The following is an 18,598-nucleotide window of genomic DNA, read 5'->3' on the forward strand; positions in this document are numbered from 1 at the left end:
GGAGTGATATGCCTCCCCGAAAAAGGAAGTAAACAGAAAGGCAGTGAAGTGATTTCAGGATGGGTGGGGTGGAGGTGTGGGTTGACGGTCTCTAGAGGTGTGTAAGTTGGGTGAAGGAAGCAGTGCTAAGGAGGAGTTTCAAGAATCCACTGGATGTCTCATTTAGGAACTTACACAGACTCTTTTTTTTTAAAGATTTTATTTATTTATTTATTTGAGAGAGAGAGAGAGAGAAGGAGAGATAGAAAGCACTAGAGGGAAGAGGGTCAGAGGGAGAAGCAGACTCCCTGCTGAGCAGGAACCCCCGATGCGGGACTCGATCCTGGGACTCCAGGATCATGACCTGAGCCGAAGGCAGTCGCTTAACCAACTGAGCCACCCAGGCGCCCTGAACTTCCACAGACTCTTAAGGATCCCTTTCCCCCAGCATGACTCTGTGCCACTTACATTCACTATAGTTCCTGGAATCCGGATAAGGGGTCTCTGACTACCAAGCCATTCTGTGCATCTAACACTTGGACAGTCTGTGATAGGTAATGGTTGTCCCCACTGTCCATGTCACTCAGTGGGATCCAAGGTCTGTGGAGCCTCTTGCCTAAGGACCTCTGAGAGACCATCTGGAGAAGAGCTTTCTGCTGGTGCCTCCACTCTGTCCAAGTCCACTCCTCTCCAGTCCTGTATAGGGCTGAGCAGAAACCTCCACCTCACAGGACTGAGAGCCCAATACTGTGGCTGGCACTCTGTGTGTATGAACACCCCCCCAATACATACCACTGCCACTCATACCACTCACCTTTCTCTGCCAGCTGAACAGACAGCAGCACCCCACCCCCCAGAGAGGAACCCACGTTCCACTGTGAAGGCACACCCCATTCCTTGGACTACGCTAAGTTTCTCTCTCTCTCTTTTTTAAGATTTTATTTATTTATTTGACAGAGAGAGAGCACAAGCAGGGGGACAGCAGGCAGGGGGAGAGGGAGAGGCAGGCTCCCTGCTGAGCAAGCAGCCAGATGCGGGGCTCGATCCCAGGACCATGGGATCATGACCTCAGCCGAAGGCAGACGCATAACGACTGAGTCACCCAGGCGCCCGAGTTTGTGCCTCTTATGTGGCCTCCCTTCTTGGGGCTGTTAGAGACCCCATGGACATATCTCACCCCATAGCCTGTTAGCCTCAAGAGGGCAGAGCCCTTACAAAAAGTTGGCTAAGAGAGCACACAGGGTTGTCAAGAATGGCTAAGTTAGGGGCCTCCTCAGAATCTGGGGGAAAAAACCCAAACAGTGCTTTCCTGACACAGCCAGACACGAAGTGTCCAGGGGAGCCAAGCCATGGCACCTGCAAGGGCCATTCAAGGACGTCCCTGGAGGACAATGGCCGAGTGAAGACAGCACCAGGAAGGGCTTGAAGCGAGAGCCTGCCCACAATTCCATGCCCCTCAAATACATCACTCCCCACCAGTGGTGCCGCTACTACCCCAACCACCTTAGCTGCTCCTTTTCTAGGAAGGCTGGGGAAACAAAAATCCCTGCAAAGGAGGACGGGAAGAGGCAGTGCAGCCTGGGAGATGCCTGAGAGGAGGGAAGCTGGGGAAGGAGTGACACCTGTAAGGACAAGATGCCACCTTGCTTCTAGACTCAAGTCAGGGGCCACTTCTTCCAGACAGACCTCCTGGCCTCCCAGAACGAGGCTGGGGACCTTGCTCTTCTCACCCCATACTTGGCACTGCCTGCTGTCAGCCTGGGGCTGTGTCCCTGGCCCAGGCCTCCTCAGGCCAGTGGCTGCTCCTCAGTGCTTGCTGTGTAGAGGAGGACTCGCACCACTGCGAGGGGTAGGGAGGCAGGTCGGCCTGCCAGGACCTTGAGGAGTTTTCGGGGCAAGGCACGGCCCCATCCCCCATCTGGGCCGCCCCCCATCCCTCCTCAGGCTGGGGCGCCGCCGATAGATGGGACTTCAAAAGGCCCGTGCCCGAAAGGGTCTGCGGCCCTCAGGGCGAGGCCAGGGCAGGATCCCGGACGTGGGGGCTGTCCTGGCCCCGGGGTCTCCGCGACCGCGGCGGGGGGTGCCGGGCTCTAGACGCGCGGGCCGAGGGGCGGGTCCTCAGAGCCCCCCGAAGTGGGCGGGGCGGGCCGGCCGCGGGGCCAATCCCGGCGCGAGGGGAGCGGGGGCGGGGGCCGGGTGGAGGGGGTACGGGGGCGGGCGGCCCGGGGGCGGGGCGCGGCGTCCAGGCGGCGGCGGCGGCGGCGGCGGCTCCGGCGGCTCCGGCTCCTCAGTGTCCGGCTCAGGCTCCGGCTGCGGCTCCCGCCCGCGATGCCCCATTCCGTGACCCTGCGCGGCCCTTCGCCCTGGGGCTTCCGCCTAGTAGGCGGCCGGGACTTCAGCGCACCCCTCACCATCTCGCGGGTGAGTCCGGCGGCCACGGGGCGGCGGGGAGGTCTTCGATCTGAGACCCTGTCCTCGAGGTCCACCGAGACCCGAATCCCCGACGTCCCTGAGGTTCGAAAGCCAAGGACTGGCCAGGGCGACACACGGGCTCTGGAGGCTTCCAGGCAGGGCAGTGCGGCCCCAACCCCCTCCCTCCCTGCGCCGGGCCTGCCTGCCGTATCCCTTGAAGGATTCCCCCCCACCCCAGTTCACACACCAGCCTCCCTGCTGGTCTCATTTTGGGGGAGTTGCTGCAGGCCGGGGAAGGAGTGCGCTGGGCCAGGGGTCTGGACAGATCTACGGAGGCCCAGAAACACTGCTGCTTAAACTGAACCCAGCCTGAGCATTTGGGGCAAAATGAGAGCCCCTTCTCCTATCAAAGGTCCCTGCCAGCAGAGCTGGGTGACCCCAGGGAGGCCTGGGGTCCTCTCTGAATGTGAAAAGAAGAGCCATCCACTTCCTCACTCTAGTTTTGGTCAGACTCTCATATATGACCTCAATCGTCCTAAGGGGAAGTGACCAAGAGGAATTTTGGGCTTCCAGGGGAAGGGGAGACTTGACTGTGAGGTTGTGAGACCCCCCTCCCCACAAGACCACACAAGGCCAGGGGCCAGTATGGTCTTGGCCCAGTTCCTCCGGTTCCCAGGGCCATGCATTGCCCCAGGCTTAAGACAGAGGAGAGAGAGGAGTGGGCACAGCCCTGGGTGGTGGCTAATCTGAAGAGGACAGAGGAGCTGAGGAGGGGATTCAGGCCCTTTCAGAAGGGGTGTCCAGTCTCAGGGAGACAGGATCCTGGCCCCACCTCAGGGTCCCTTGGTTTGAAGGGCTAAAACAGGGGAGTCAGACTCTGCCTTTGGGGATCCCAGACCAGGGGACAAAGCTCTCACTCTGGAGGAAAGAGCAGAGGGGACCTGGGGGCATTTGAGGGCCATCCTTTATCCCCACACAGGCTGCCTTTGGGGGCCTGAGTCAGGAGAACTGAGAACCACCTTCCCCCACTGTACTGCCACCTCTCTGTGGAGGCTGGACCAAGCTGGCTGGGCTTTCAGAGCCTTCTTTCCACTGCTTGGGAGGGGGTGGGCACCCGGTAGAGCGGAGAATCATGGAATCCCATTTCTGGGGGCCAGGGTGACAGGCAGGCCCAGCTGTCCTGGGAGGCTTCCCACATCTGCCCTTAGCCCATGGCCACCAGGTTCCTGGGGCTGAGTGAGGTGGGCCTTTAACACATCCGGGAGCCTTTCATCTCCCACTTCCCTGAGGGAGACAGCTGGGGGTGTGTGTGTGTGTGTGTGTGTGTGTGTGTGCGCGCACGCGTGTGTGCATGTATGCCTTGCTGTGTGTCCGCCAGGGCGGGCTGGTGGGGGTGTTGGGCCGGCCAGCAGTCCAGGCACCCTGGGCGTGAGGCCGCTGACAGGCTCAGTGGCGGCGGCTGACGGCCACAGGAGGCAGGGAGCAGACACATCTGTTGCCCACGCGGCTGCCTGCCCGTGGAGGAAAGGCCTCCACACGTCACAGTCGCAGCCACCGGCGGCCTTGTTTGGAGCTGACCAGGATGCATTCTCCTGGCAGGCAGGCAGGCTGGGAGAAGGTTTGCCAGGAAGAACACTCCCTCTTGTCCCCCAAAGTCTTGCGGCAGCAGCTCAGGCCCAAGGAACCAGGATGCCTGAGTCTGGATTTGGGTGGGATCTGGGAAGACGTATGCAGCTGGGGAGACACAGGCCACAGCTTGCCCAGCAGGTACCTCAAGGGCAGATGATATGTGGGAGTCTTTTTACCAAGGGGGCTCGAGACCCAACCTTTTCCATGCTTCCAGGGCCTCCCCCTGCCCACCCCACCGCGGGGACAGCCACACTCAGACAGGGAGAAGGCTGGCTGCCTGGCGGAGCTGGGGCCTTACAACCTCAGCCCATGAAGCCTCAGAGAGCCCCCAAGAACACTGCCCCGGGCTTCTTCTCCTATGAACTACAGTGATTGCTGGCCCTGGCTGAGCATCCGCAGCATTCCAGGCCCCATCCTAATGGGTGTTGGTACCAGCTCCCCAGCAACCAGCGCCTGGAGTGAGCACCACCATGTGCTCAACCCATTGTGGGGACTTTTTACCCTGATTGTCTTAGGTAGTCCTCCGAGAGTCCTGACCGGTAAGGACTCCTTCTGGCCTCACATTATAGATGGGGACACTAAGGCTCAGAGAGGCCAAGGTGGTGTATCCAGAGAAGCAGAGCAGGGACAGGAATCCAGGCCTGTCTGGCACTTGCTGTGACCGTATGGGACAATACGGCCCCAGACTCTGTGACTCCCAGTCCACCACAGTGTCTAGGCTGGGCAGAGTGGAGCAGGGGCCAGGAATGTAGCTGCTGCAGGTGAGGGGGCTAGTTCATGCCCCAGCCTCCCAGCTGACCTCGCTGTACCCCTCTCCCTTCCTTCTGTCTATTTATCCTGTGCTCAGCAGCCAGAGGGAGAGGCCTGAGTTAAACTGTGTCCTGTGACTTCCCTGCTTAGAACCCTCCATAGTTCCCAACCACCCAGGAGAAATGCCAGCTTCTCACCTGGGCCTACAAGGCCCTCAGATCTGGTCCCTGCTTCTTCTCTGACTTTTCTTCCGCTCTCTTCTCACTAATGATGCTTCAACCCCAGAAGACTGCTTTTATTCTCTCTCCCAGATGAGTCATTATACCTGCTGATCTTTTTACCTGCGACACTCTCTCTCCCCTGGGACACTCTCTCCCCTCACTCCCTTTCTGCAGAAAATCACACAGTGGTTAGTGGATAAGACTTGGAACCCGTCGGCTTGGAATGAAATCCTAACTCTGCCATTTATCAATTGAGCATTCTTCTGCACTTCTCTGGACCTCGGTTTCCTCACCTAAGAAATGGACTTCCCTGGAGGATTAATGAGACAATGCATATAAAGCCAGTTGGGAGAGTCACGGTTTCCTGGCCTCATGCCCTCCCTGACCAGAACTCCCTGAGCTAGTGGAGCTGGCAGAGTCCCAGCCACCCCAGCTTTCAAGAACTTCCTCCACCCACAGGGTCCTGAATGCACCCCTTGTACTGGCTGAGTCATCCTGCAGCTAGCCGCCCCCCTGAAGAAGAAGACTGCTCTCCAGCGTGGGGACTGGGGCAAGGTGTCCCTTCCCCCAGGCCTCCCTTACTTCATCTCTAGGAATGAGAACAGCCTCTGTCTCATCAGGTGGTTGAAAAGTTGCCATGAACTGGTTATGGGTAAAGCACAGAGCCCAGGCCATGTCACAGAGCATGTGTCCATGAAGGAGAGGGGCCTGGAGCTGGGCCTTGAGTGGAGGGTGGGATAATGCCCAGTGGGGTCCTTCCCCCAGGATGACAGGCTTGTGCGGGTGCCTATGCCCTGTGGATAAGCATTCATGGGCTATTGGCTGAGGGGGTCATGCTCCAGAAAAACATTCCTTGGGGCAGCCTATTTCAGGGCGTGTCAGCTTAGGCACTGCCCATACCAGGACTCCAGCCAAGGAACTGCCAGCACCTCGGCTTTGTCCACTCACTACTGAAAACTGGATAAGCTGAGCCTAGCTGGGCTTCCAAGAGCTCTCAACTCCAGCAGTAGGAACGGGGTCATTGGAAGCTCTTGAGGGCACCACTGGGGAGACTGAGTAAGAATGAGGGCGCCTGGGCGCCTGGGTGGCTCAGTTGGTTAAGCAACTGCCTTTGGCTCAGGTCATGATCCCGGAGTCCTGGGATCGAGTCCCGCATCGGGCTCCCTGCTCAGCAGGGAGTCTGCTTCTCCCTCTGACCCTCCCCCCTCTCATGTGCTCTCTCTCTCTCATTCTCTCTCTCTCTCAAATAAATAAAATCTTTAAAAAAAAAAAAAAAGAATGAGGGCGCCTACAGGGCCCTGGCTGGTTCAGTTGGTAGAGCATGTGACTCTTAATCTCAGGGTTATGAGTTTGAGCCCCACATCAAGTATAGACATAACTTAAAAAAATTTTTTTAAATGAGGGCGCCTAAAGTCTCTTTCCAAAGGCTGTGTTGGGACCAGGAAGAGGGCAAAGAGTGCCCCGTTGCCTGACTTCCCCTGGGCCCCCTTCTCAGGCCTCCCTGTTCGCCTATCCGTAACCTCATGTGGCTCTCGTCCAGGACCAACATTGTAAGAGGCTCCAGATCGGGACACTATTTGCCTGGAGTCAATAGTAGCACCGGGGCGGCCTGAGAGAGTGTCTGTCCTGCAGAGGAAGTGTGGGTAAAATTGTGACTCAGGAGCACAAGTGGGCAGCTGGAAGTACGTGGTCCTGGACTTGCTGGGGACATGATGACACAGACCCAGAACGAGGCTCTAACAATGTTAGGGGAGCAAAGTGGTAAAGAGGGTGCGCAGAGTACTGTGAGAGCCCAGAGAAGAGGCTCCTAGGGGACTGGCCTGTCTGCTAAGACGTGAAAGTGAGGAGGAGTAAGCTGGTACTTAGGGTTTGAGGTCAAAGGGAAGAGTGTTGCAGGTCGAGAGAAGAGCATCTGCAGACGCGTGGAGGTAAGAACTATCCGGGGCTGTCGTTAGCGCCTGGATATTCGGTTGGTTGGGACAGAGTGTGGGGAGGTGGAGGTGAATGTGGGGTGGGGAGTAGGGATGAAAGGAAACAAGTAGGGAGACAAGGAAATATCAGGCCAAGGGGCTGCTCTGTAGTATGTCTGGGTAGGGCCCTGTCTATGGAGGGTATTTGTGACATGTCCCTGCTTTGTATGTATCTGGAGCACATGTGTCCCCATGTGTCCCTTGCATGTCCTTTGGCACATATGCAGGCAACAAGAGTGACATTCCACTTGTCCCAATCCCAAAGAAGCCCCTCTTATATGCCCTCACACCCTAGCAGTGCCTCAGGGGCTGGAACTGGGGGTGTTTAGAGCAGAGGCTGTGGCAAGACCACATGGGGACTCAACTGGTCTCTGGGCTGGTCCCCCCCGCCCCACCCCAGGTCGTGTGGGCAGCAGGGCCGCACAGCCCAGGTTCTGAGGTTGGAGGGGGTCCAGGGCAGAGACTGCAGCAAGGCCACGTAATGACTGACGCCCAGGCCTCTGGCTTGTCTCCCTACAGGTTCATGCCGGCAGCAAGGCCGCACTGGCCGCCCTGTGCCCCGGAGACCTGATCCAGGCCATCAATGGGGAAAGCACAGAGCTCATGACGCACCTGGAGGCGCAGAACCGCATCAAGGGCTGCCATGACCACCTCACACTCTCTGTGAGCAGGTACGCACAGGGCAGGCTGGGCCGGGGTGAGGGGGGGTGGGGGGCGGGGTGGTTTCAGTCTCCTGGTATGGTCCCCGTATTACAGAGGAGATAGCTGAGGCTCCGAACGGTTAGCAGGTGCCTAAAGTCACACAGCAAGGGAGTGGGGAAGGAAAACTTGTCCTCGGGTCTCTCTCGCTCCTAGGAGTGGCTGCCGACCATTCCTGCCACCCCACGGCTGTCCTGCCTCGGCTGGCCCCGCTACAGGCCCTGCCTCTGTCCTGGTTAAATCTGGATGCTATGGCCTGTATCATGCCATACAGCCTACATGAAGGGGAGGATTGGGGATCCCCAAGCCCCATATGTGCCTTATAAATGGTCTAGGATTGAAGGTCCACCTGAGGCTTCCGCAGCCCTAGTCAGGCCCTGGGTCTTTGTTCAGTTCTAAAGGCAGTTGGCCAGGTCCTGGCTGAGTGGGACCTCCCTTCCCCCTCTCTTGCTTGGATCCAGAGAAGTCAGACATAACTGCCCAGCTCTGCCACGTTCACTGCTAACAGGGACTTTCCGTGATTCCCCTGTGGCCGCATGTCGGCAAAGCCTCCCCAAACCACAACACAGCTAACTTTGAGTTAGAGCTGGCAGGGCTGGGAGCCATTAAACATGTTAGGAAGGCTTCTGAGATAGCCTCCATGTGTGTCTGGCCCGGGTCTGGGTCCAGGTTGGGGTCAGGACCCCTGACTGTGCTCTTAGAGCTGAGTGCAACTCCAAGGGGAGTGGGCCCTGGCCTGGGAGTTCAGCAGAGCTGGTTGTAATCCAGACTCTGTGGGATCTTAGGTACACCAGATGACCTCTATGAGCCTGGGTTTCCTTCTCCACCAAACAGGATCACATTCATCGCCCTCTCCCAGACTGAGGTACAGTCTGGCTGGGGAAACATCAGCACTGCTCTGCCCACGAGTGGCCTCTGTGGCTGCCCCACTTGGCTGGTTTCCTGGGCCCTGACTCACCTCCGGCCTTGATTTTTCATGGCTAAAGAAAGGAAGCCCTGGTAGTAGTGGGGTGGGGGAGGCAGCAGGGGCTTGTAGGGGGCCTGAGTCAGGAGGTTCCCAGAGGGAATGATGTTAGGGGAGGGTAGCAGGATGGGGGCAGGGTGGAGGTCCCCATTCCTTCCTTCCTTCCTTCCTTTCCTGGTCATTTGTTCCAAGCCAAGCATGGATGGAGCCAGGGGTCCCCTGACCTGTTCTACTCTGCCCCCAAATGCTGCCTGGCCATGGAGCAGGTGAGAGCACATTCTCTACTATCACAGATCTGAGTTCAAGTCCCAGCTCTGCACTTAAGAACTGTGTTATCCTCCAGCAAGTGTTTTAATCTCAAAGCTCTCAGTTTCCTTAACTCCAAAATGGGACCATTTTAGGATTGGGAGGTTGGATGCTTATGATGTACCAGGTCTGCTCAGGGTGAAAATCTGGGGTCCTGTCTTCTAGCCCCCATTCCCAGTTCTCACACATGCAGATTCTGGGAGATCAAGACATGAAGGCCACCTTGACCCCCAGGGCCAGCATTTCTTTTCCTGAGCACCTCTCACCAGCAAGGCCTCTCACCCTGCTCTCTGTCCTGCCTGCTATGCCAGGACCTATGCTCCAAAGACCCCTTCAACATGGTTTCTGTGGAAGATCAGCCTGGTGAGCTGACTGGAGAGAGCTATTCTGTGCCCCCACCCCCAGAACTCTATCCAGACCAGTTCCCTACCTGCCCTCCTATGTATAGAGGGCTCTAATCCTCCACAGACTTCTCCACAGGATGAAAAGTGAAGGAAGGGCCCACCTTCCCTGCTATGCTTATTTTGTCTAGAGCTTGGAGCCAGTTATCTAACAATCTAAGCGAACCCATACTTTGCGGGCATTTCTGTAGGCCCAGAACCTTCCTGGCATCAGCTCCAACCTTGGGCTTCTGGTGGGGTCTGTATTGCCCATTGTGTATGTTACAAGATGCAGTTACATGGCCCATCCTTGGGCTGTCATTTTGCTTAAAGATGGTGGATGTTGGGCGCCTGGGTGGCTCAGTCGTTAAGCGTCTGCCTTTGGCTCAGGTCATGATCCCAGGGTCCCAGGATCCGGCCCACATTGGGCTCCCTGCCCAGCGAGAAGCCTGCTTCTCCCTCTTCCCTGCTTGTGTTCCCTCTCTCGCTGTCTCTCTCTCTCTGTCAAATAAATAAATAAAATCTTAAAAAAAAAAAAAAGATGGTAGATGTTAGCACCTCTCAGGCCTGAAGTGAAGGCCTAGGGATGGAGATTGAATAAGCACTTCATTCTGATCTGCTGCCTTGGGCCACGCTCTTTGCTCTGGGTACTTTGTGCACTCTGACCTCCAGACCACAGGTTTGTACTTCTCTTCTAGGCAGAGCTTCAGGGAAGTCTAAGTCCGTCTTAACCACCTGAGATGTCCTAGACTGATCTCAGCAGAGTTCCGAGTGGGTGGAGGCCATAGGTGGAGCTGTGAGTTAGGGCAGTCCCTGGGAGCCTGGCTGAGAAGGCTGGGGCCAGGCACCAGTGGGGATGGTGTTGGCCTCGGGCAGCAGAGCTTGGTTGCACAGGCCTGTGGAAGGCTCTGGAGGAGAGAAGCTAGTCTGTACTGGGTTAAGGAACGGGCCAGGGTGAGGAAGTGTAGAGTGAGTGTGGTCTACAGGTGTAGACAGATAGTTAAAATCCTTCAGTGAGTTGGGGTGAGAGAGGCCGTGTTGAGCTGCTGGCCCAGTGAGGAGTTGTTGGAAAGCCCCAGGAGGCCTTTTGAGGTGAATGGGGACATTACTCCCCTTCCGTCTAACCATCTAACCAGCCTCACCTCACACCCACCTGTCAGTCCAGGGTCCGTGCACCCTATGGCTTGCCTCCTCACAGGGCTACCGAATGGCAGGACTGGGCCCCAGCCCCATAGGCTCTCAGTCCCGCCTGCCTTGCCTGCCCGGCTTATGGCAGGTTTATGATGTTTTTCTCCCTCCTGAGTGGTGTTTGGCTTTTGGTTTCTATGGTGAAGCAGGAATTTCCTAATGGCCTGTTTCCCATCTGGGCTGGGCAGACATTGGTGATGACTCTGCCGGCAGCAAGAGGGGAGGAGCACCCCTCAAAGCCTTTATGTCACCTCCCCCAGAGCCCATGGATGCCTGACCTCCAGGCCAGGCCAGAGGCTGTAGATGGAAGAGGGTAAGCAGATGGGCTCCTCGCTGATCAATGTGTGAGGCCTGACGCACCCTGCTCTGAGCTCGCCTTTTTGCTGAGGCCACAGAGAGGGTGAAAAAGTGGGGAAGCGGAAGGGCTTCTGTTGCATCCTGTCTGGGAATGAGACCAGAGAGGTGTGGAGCAGCTGGTGGGGCTGGAACACACAGCCCTGCCCTAGGCAGGTGGCAGATCTAGAGTTCTGTCTCCTTGCCCACAACGGCCACCATTCTGGTGCAGGGGCAAGTGTGGCAGTGGTGTCCTCTGCCATGCAGAGTGCCAGGCCTGGTCCTGGGTGGCTCTGGGCGCAGAGCACAGCCCCTCTTGGTCCCGGTCCCAGTCATGGTAGGCACAGTAAGCAGACCTATCTGACCGTCCTAATTCCTGTCACAGACCTGAAGGCAGGAGCTGGCCCGGTGCCCCAGAGGACAGCAAGGCTCAGGCACAGAGGATCCACACTGACCCTGAGGCCCAGGTATGTATGGACACCACCGGGCCTGGCCTGATTCAGAGCAAGCCCAGGGAAGAGGGGCCAGGCCTGGTCCATGGGTTTAATTGCACTAGATGTCTTGCTGTCTGGCTTTTGGATGCCCAGGCCAGAGACTGAAGCAGCAGACTTCTCTGGTCTATGTCCATGCCCCATCCTGTGCTCCCCAGGTGATAAGCATCTGCTGGCAGCTCTGTTTGTACTCTAGACCGTCCTAGGTGCTGAGATAAAGGTACCTAGCGTGGGCAGGAATGGGGCTAGGCCTTGGCTCAGGGCTACCACCCACCCAGCTGGGTTTCACTCTGGTGCCTAGTGATGCCAGACCAAGAGGAAGTCACTGGGCTTGGGGGCTGGCTGGGGGGAAACTGTAGGCTGTGGAGTGACCTCAGACTGTTTGGGTACTCTCTTCTGTCTCATCTTAGCATTGGACACCCACCCGGCTAAAGCCAAACTTGGGCCTCAAGGCTGACCTTAGACTATAAGGCACTTCCTTGCTCTATCGAAGGCTGAAGTTTTCTCCTGGCCATCCTGTGATTGCACCCAGCAGACCTCAGGCCACAGTCATCTTGCCATGTATGACAGGAGTCACAACTGTGATACTGTCCTCAAATGCGGGAGGGGGACGGGAAGAAGCTGCTCTAGGGCCTCGTTTTGCCGTGGACGTGAGGGCTAGCCAAGTGGGCAGGGCTGAAGTATCCAGAGCCGCCAGCTCAACATCTCTGGGCTAGAGAGTTTGGACAAGGTGGAGATTGGACTGGTCTGTGATGGAGCCAGAGCTGTGGGACTCAGCATGTGGGGCCATGGCCTTCTAGGCCTGCTTGTGTCTACTCTCTCACCATGGAGCCTTCACCGTACAGAAGGCCATCTCCCTCACCATTTATCCCAATCCGCTTGCTCTGATATTTGTTCCCTACCTTGCTTTTGCTGGAATCTCGGAGGCCAGATGCTTACTACATGCCAGGGAGTGCCCGTTATGAAAAGGAAGAGGCACTTAGCAACTCTGGAATGGCAGAAGCCAGGGGCCAAAGGAGTCCAGAGTAGGCACATGATTCACCTAACAGTTCAGAGAGGGCTTCCTGGAGGAGGGAGAATCCAAGCCAAGACCTGCAGGACTAGGAAGAATAAGGCCAGCAAAGAGGCATGGAGAAGGGAAGTGTGCAAGGAATCACATGCAAAGGCTCAGAAGTGAGATTGTGCATCAGAGGTTCAGGAAAAAGAAAGCTCCAAGGGTGGGAGGGCAGAAGCAAGGGATGAGGTGATGGGGCAGAACCACGGACAGTCTCTTGGTTCCCACTGTCCAGGACCTCAGCTGTTCCTGCAGAGATTCGTGGCCACACTTGTGTCTCCAGAGCTTGCCGTGGTCCAAGGGGCCAGGGGTGACCAGGGGTTGACAAATCGGCCAGGCGGCAGGCAGCAACCTTGTGCAGGTCCCAGCACCTATGTGAGGCCCCATGTCCCATGTGAGAGCAGGATGGACAGGGCATGAGCGCAGGAGTTTCGGAATTTGAATCTCAGCTCTATTCCGTCAGGGCCAGGGCGCCTGGGGGCAGGGGCGCTGGAGAGCAGCGGCCCCTGCCCCGACACCTTCCTTTACTGACCTCCTCAACGGCCAGGCTGCCAGTGGCTCAGGCTGGAGTCAGAGGGATTTTTCTCTAAGCTGAGGGGGCTGTCCCTCAGCTGCCATCCCCCTCTTGTACTTAAAAGTCATGAGCTCCATGGGTGGCGACAGAAACACCCCCACCCAGCCCCCGCAGGGCTGTGTCCTCAGGAACACAGACACAGGGCCCATTGTCCCCACAGTGCTCCCACCCTCCGCCTGCAGCGGCGAGTGGGTGGGCCCAGCCAGAGACATCAGAGGAGGAGAAAACCACAGTTGGCCCTAAGACCAGCACAAGGTACCCTGACATGCACCCCCGATGCAAATAGGTTCTGCAGGTCACGTAGGGTCATAGGAGACCCTTCTTCCCTCGGGCCTTACTCAGGTGGGAACACAAGAGGCATCTGGTCCTGCCCAGGGCAGAGGAAGGATGACGGTTAGGGAAGGTTTCTTGGAGAGGATGGCGTTTAAGCTGAGAACCAGGCAAGCCGGGTAGAGCAGGCAGCCCTCACACACTCAGCCTGTCCCCTCCAGACCTGCAGGGAGCTGGGGTTTGGCCTCCCGGAGGTACCACCCGCTCCTCTGGACTCAGTGCCCACCTCCATCCAAGCTGAGTATCCCAGATTCTTCTTTTTTTTTTTTTTTAAGATTTTATTTATTCGAGAGAGCGCGCGCAAGCAGGGAGGAGAGGGAGCAGCAGGCTCCCCGAGAGCAGGGAGCCCGATGCGGGGCTCGATCCCAGGACCCTGGGATCATGACCTGAGCCAAAGGCAGATACTTAACCAGCTAAGCCACCCAGGCGCCCCGAGTGTCCCAGATTCTGACCACAGTCACGTGGGAGCTGATGAACAAGCAGGCAGTTACCCCCATTCTGCTGATTATCCCACTGAGGCTTCAACAACCAAATCAACAGCTGCAGATACTCAGAGAGGTGTCACTCAGTGACACCAGGTGCACTGCCACACAGAGGGGGACATCCAGGAAGAGGAATAGGAACTCAGGAATGCCCATGGCAGCCCTTTATCCAACAAGCATCTGCTGTGTGCCAGGCACTATGCTAAGTGCTTTACATGCAACTGTCTCATTTTATCCCCACAAGGAACTTAGGATGCAGAGACCATTACAATCCCCATTTAACAGATGAAAAAACGGATTCAGAGAGGTGGTAGAGGTGGGACTCACCCGAGACTGAGGTCACCATGTGTATCCTAACCACTGAGTTCAGACCGAGAGAGGCGGCTGCATGGGTGGCCATGGGAGGGGCAGTGGCTTTGATGACCCTGCTGGGTGAGTGAGGGCCTCCTTCCTCCAGGACCTTCTGACTCCCCTTCCTGTCCCAGCCTCCTCCGTACCAGGCCCAGCCCTGCCCCCACAGCCCATGGCCCATCTGGTCCCCATTACAGGCCAGGCCAGCCTTGCCTGCCTGTCTGCCCTGCAGACACATGTGCAAAAGTGATCGGGTTTCTCAGAGGCTTTTGTTCGGCCCAGTGGGGAAGAGGGCTTTCCTACTGCTATTGCCTCGTTGATAGGGGCCCACCTGGGCAGCGGGAGACCCTCCCCTTTGTCTGTTGAGGTGGGGGAAATGGGGGCACCACCCCCACTCAGTGGCTGGTCCGCCCTTTCCTCAAGCTCCCACCCAGCTCAGAGGCTGCAGAAAAAGCAGCAGCAGTTGGGACAAAGCTCTGCAGGCTCCACTGTGCCCCAGTGCTAGAGGCTGCCTGAGTCCTATACAGGCTCTTTCCCTTAGTCTCCTCGTTCCCAGGGTAGAGCAGAGGGGAAATTTGCATGTCACCTCCCAGGCTGAGGCTGAGACCCACCTTCCTGTCCTGGACTCTTGTGCCTTATCCTAAAGTCAGGCTGCTCTGGCCACCAACCTCATCCCAGCCATGGAGGCTACCATTATGGTGGTCCCCTGGGTGACCAGCACTGGCTCTGAGTATATGAGACTGTGTGTGTATGATTAGGTATATGTCAGTGGACTGGCTAGACCTTGTGTGTTGTCTTTGTGCATGTGTTTGTCTGTGAAAGTTCTTGTGAGAGTGTGCACCCAAATGTTTCAGCCAAGGGCATCAGGCTGGCTATGGAGTGGTAGGGTGGGGATCTTTAAGCCCTGGCCTAGCCACTGCCCCTCATCTGCTTTGCCTGTAGAAAGGCCATGCATATCGCCCTGCAGAGCATGGAATGGAGGCAAATGTACAGTCCTGAAAGGGGCTGACCTCACAATGACGCCTTTGAACCTCAGTCTGCCCCCCACCCCCATTGTGTGCTTTGGGCACACAGTGATTGATGACTCTTCCTGGCTGCAGGACAGGGCTTTCTTTTTCATGTTCCCAGCTACAGGCCCCTACAATACCCAGCACAGTTCTGGCAGGTGAGAAGGCCTGGCACCAGGACCATCTCTGCAAGGAAGCCACCCACTCTGCTCCAGTCACGCTGGCCTTAAAAGGCTACTTGGAATGGTCATGCCCCAACACCATCCATTACGGGCGCTGGTGGTCAGAACCACCACATGGCTCATGTGCCAAGGTTGAGTCTTGGGCACTTAGGTTTTTGTGTCTGACTTTCCACGGTCATTTCTCATTTCTTCTGGGATTGAACCAGGCCCAAGTTTTAGCCCGTCCCTGGCTGGGCACCACGGCCCAGAGATGCCAGAGCAGGGGTAACCAGCCAACATCCAAGAAGGCCTGGCATAATGGGGTAAGGATGGAATGTATAAGGAATGGCCAGAAGCCCTACCCCAATGGTTTCTCAGTGCCTCAGGCCCCTCTCTCTCGTAGGATGGCAGTCCAGCGACCAGCAGGAGGCCCTCAGCCACCGGGATTGGGCTAGAAGATGGCAGGCCGGGCCTGGGACCTCCTTATGGGCAGCCATCTCACCTCCCATTCCATCACAATGGCAGCAGCAGTGAGGCTACCTTACTGACCCAAATGAGCACCCTGCATGTGTCTCCACTTCACAGGTAGTACAGAGAAGTGGCCTTTGAAGCCACACCCAGATCCCATCTTAATCCCAGATCTCTCAGATCTCGGGTCACATCTTGACCCCTGACACTTGATCTTTGGGTCTCAGCTGGTTTCATTCTGAAAACCTCACCAGACCCCTGTGCTGGCAGGGGGAAGGCTGGTACCACAACCGTTGTCCCTTGGTGCATCTCTTTTGCCCAGCGCGGACACAGCCAGAGGCCTCCCACGGAGCCGTGACTGCGGCGTGGACCTGGGCTCAGAGGTGTACAGGATGCTGCGGGACCCGGCCGAGCCCTCGGCTTCGGAGCCCAAGCAGTCAGGCTCCTTCCGCTACCTGCAGGGCATGCTAGAGGCTGGGGAGGGCGGTAAGACTCCCGCCACCTTGCCCCACCTGCCTAGCCACTCCCTCGGGTGCCCCGGAGAGCCCCGCCCCCCCCCCCCCCCCTTGCCGCCCCCCCCCCCGCCCGTCCTGCCTCCCAGCCATCTACCCCTGCCGCGTCTCCTCCGAGTGTTCCCACGCCCCTCGCGGCGCCTCAGTGTCCGATTCCCACTCCACCCCTGTCGCGGCGCCTCCCCCTCCAAACGTCTCCAGTCGCAGTGCTGGTGGTCCCGGAAGCTGGGTCCATCCCACACCGCGCAGAAGTGAAGTTCCCTTTTCTGACCTCCGCACCGGGCTCATGCCCCTTGCGCTCCGGCTTTCAGGGGAGCGGCCTGGCTCCAGCGGCCCTCGCAACCTCAAGCCCACGGCCAGCAAGCTGAGCGCTCCGCTGAGTGGCCTTCAAGGACTGCCCGAGTGCACGCGCTGCGGCCACGGCATAGTGTGAGTACCCTCCCCTGCTTCCCCGACCCCGGCACTCCCCCAGCCCCGCCCGAGGCCCTGGATGGGAGCGTGCTCGAGAATCGGTCGCGTGAAGCAGTCCTCTCCCCGTCTCCCCATCAGGGGCACCATCGTCAAGGCGCGGGACAAGCTCTACCACCCTGAGTGCTTCATGTGCAGCGACTGCGGCTTGAACCTTAAGCAGCGCGGTTACTTCTTTCTGGACGAGCGGCTCTACTGCGAGAGCCACGCCAAGGCGCGTGTCAAGCCACCCGAGGGCTACGACGTGGTGGCGGTGTACCCCAATGCCAAGGTGGAACTCGTCTGAGCTGCTTCCGGAACCTCCCGTCCCCGCTTCTGCTTTTAATGCCCTGGCGCGGCCCGTGTAAATATGTGTTTGCCCCCTGCCTCTCTAATAAATTCCCTCTGCTCGGCCTTGAACATGTCAGTGCCTCTGTTCAGGTGCCAAGCCTGTCCTGGGCACCGGGTGCACTGGTGAGCAACACAGGTGCTGTGCTGTCCTCAAGGAGGCCACAGCCTAGATGGATGGCAGATATAAACCACAAGGGGCAGTTACAGTAATAGGGAGGTGAGGTCTGGGATGCTAGAAGTGATGTCCCGCCAAGGGGCTGGACCTCCGTGGAGTCAGGGAAGGTGTCAGCCGAGAACTAAGGGATGAGGAGGGAATTGCTCTTCAGGGTGAGGAACGTGTGTGTGTGCACAGGTATGACTAAGGTCAGCACAGACAGGAGAGGTCCCGCCTGGCCACCAGCAGAGTGAGGGCAGCCCCTAGAAGCTGCAGGAAGGATTGCGCAGCGTGGCAAGATCACCGGCACTGCCGTGGGGGGTTATCTGCCTCCTGGCCTTCTCGGCGGCGGCGTTCTTACGGGTTTCTCCCTCTCTCCTCTCCCGCCCCCTGCCCACTTTATTCTCGCCCTGACCCCTTTTTCTTTCCCCTTCCCCTTTCTCCCCAGCAGGGGGCGCGCTTAGAGAGTGTCGGGGAGGGGCAGTGGGAGACGAGAGAAGGCGGCGGGGGCGGGGGGGGGGGCGGAGAGGAAGAGGGCCCAGGGCCGCACCCTTTGCTTAGCTCCTGTTGCCAAAGCCAAGGGTAAACACAACCACTTCTCCGAGGCCTGGCGGTTACAGGGTGGTGGGGTGACCTGGAGCCTTCCACGGCTCCGTTGCACAAGCCTGCACAGACTTGCACTTATTAAAAATATAAATGGTATCAGAGTTGGTGAATTATAGCTGTTCACACGAACAAACCGTCCCGGACTCCGCGTCACACGGATCTGCGCTCTCCACAACGCGCTCTGGGCGGGAAGCAGCCTCATTTACTCAGTGCCGGTTTATTTAGGGAGCCCCGACTAAAGAACGTTTGTGCTATTTTCAATTTTGTACTGTCGCAAACCACAAAAGACTTACAGTTCACGCTCCTACCATCAGCACACGACGGCACCCTTTTCCTTCGTGCTCTTGCCAACACAGGATATTATCTTTTTTTTTTTCCTTTCTGGCAATCCGATAAGTAAAATAAGATAATGTACTTGCTTTAATTTGCATTCCTCTGATTACCAGTGATGCACCTTCATTCAACTAATATTTCTTGTGTTTGCTCTTGGGCGCTGACTGAACAGTGGGGGAACAGGACGGTCTTCTCCCTCCAAAAGTTCTTGCGTGAATTGCCCTAAACCCTTCACTCATTTTCCGAGGCTTATTTAACTTCTTAGTATTAGGACCTTTTCATATTTTTGTAAGAGTCTCTGTTACTGGACTCGATTCCACTGACACAATCGCATTGATTTAATTACTACTGTTGTGGAGTTTAATATGCCAACCTCTCCTTCTTGTTCTTCATTTACTAACTTGTCAAGGCTGTTCTTGTCCATTTCCAACTGTCAAGTTTTAGAC

The 18,598-nt window shown here is 57.3% G+C and overlaps 1 protein-coding gene across 3 annotated transcripts; it reads left to right on the plus strand.

Annotated features, from left to right (window-relative positions):
- The first annotated feature begins 2,230 nt into the window (after window positions 1–2,230).
- On the plus strand, window positions 2,231–17,120 carry PDLIM4 (PDZ and LIM domain 4). Of its 3 annotated transcripts, XM_025860931.2 has the most exons (7): window positions 2,231–2,400; window positions 7,481–7,632; window positions 11,217–11,298; window positions 15,685–15,866; window positions 16,072–16,235; window positions 16,573–16,690; window positions 16,811–17,120. In XM_025860931.2, the coding sequence occupies exons 1-7, from the start codon at window positions 2,308–2,310 to the stop codon at window positions 17,013–17,015; spliced, it is 996 nt and encodes a 331-aa protein (XP_025716716.1). In that variant the 5' UTR covers window positions 2,231–2,307; the 3' UTR covers window positions 17,016–17,120. The 3 variants fall into 3 exon arrangements, with proteins under 3 accessions (XP_025716716.1, XP_025716717.1, XP_073734639.1); XM_025860932.2 differs by lacking the exon at window positions 16,573–16,690 and having other exon boundaries at window positions 16,811–17,016; XM_073878538.1 differs by lacking the exons at window positions 2,231–2,400; window positions 7,481–7,632 and adding an exon at window positions 8,817–8,890.
- Window positions 17,121–18,598: the final 1,478 nt, after the last annotated feature.

This window comes from Callorhinus ursinus, unplaced genomic scaffold, assembly GCF_003265705.2.
Source record: "Callorhinus ursinus isolate GAN/ISIS: 27379988/994484 unplaced genomic scaffold, GSC_fseal_2.0 scaffold30, whole genome shotgun sequence".
NCBI classification, from domain to species: domain Eukaryota; kingdom Metazoa; phylum Chordata; class Mammalia; order Carnivora; family Otariidae; genus Callorhinus; species Callorhinus ursinus.

Coding starts and splice junctions, on each gene's coding strand:
- PDLIM4 (XM_025860931.2), top strand. CDS start 2,308: ATGCCCCATTCCGTGACCCTGCGCGGCCCTTCGCCCTGGGGCTTCCGC. Junction 15,867..16,071: donor CATGTGTCTCCACTTCACAG/GTAGTACAGAGA, acceptor TCTTTTGCCCAG/CGCGGACACAGCCAGAGGCC. Junction 16,691..16,810: donor CGCTGCGGCCACGGCATAGT/GTGAGTACCCTC, acceptor TCTCCCCATCAG/GGGCACCATCGTCAAGGCGC.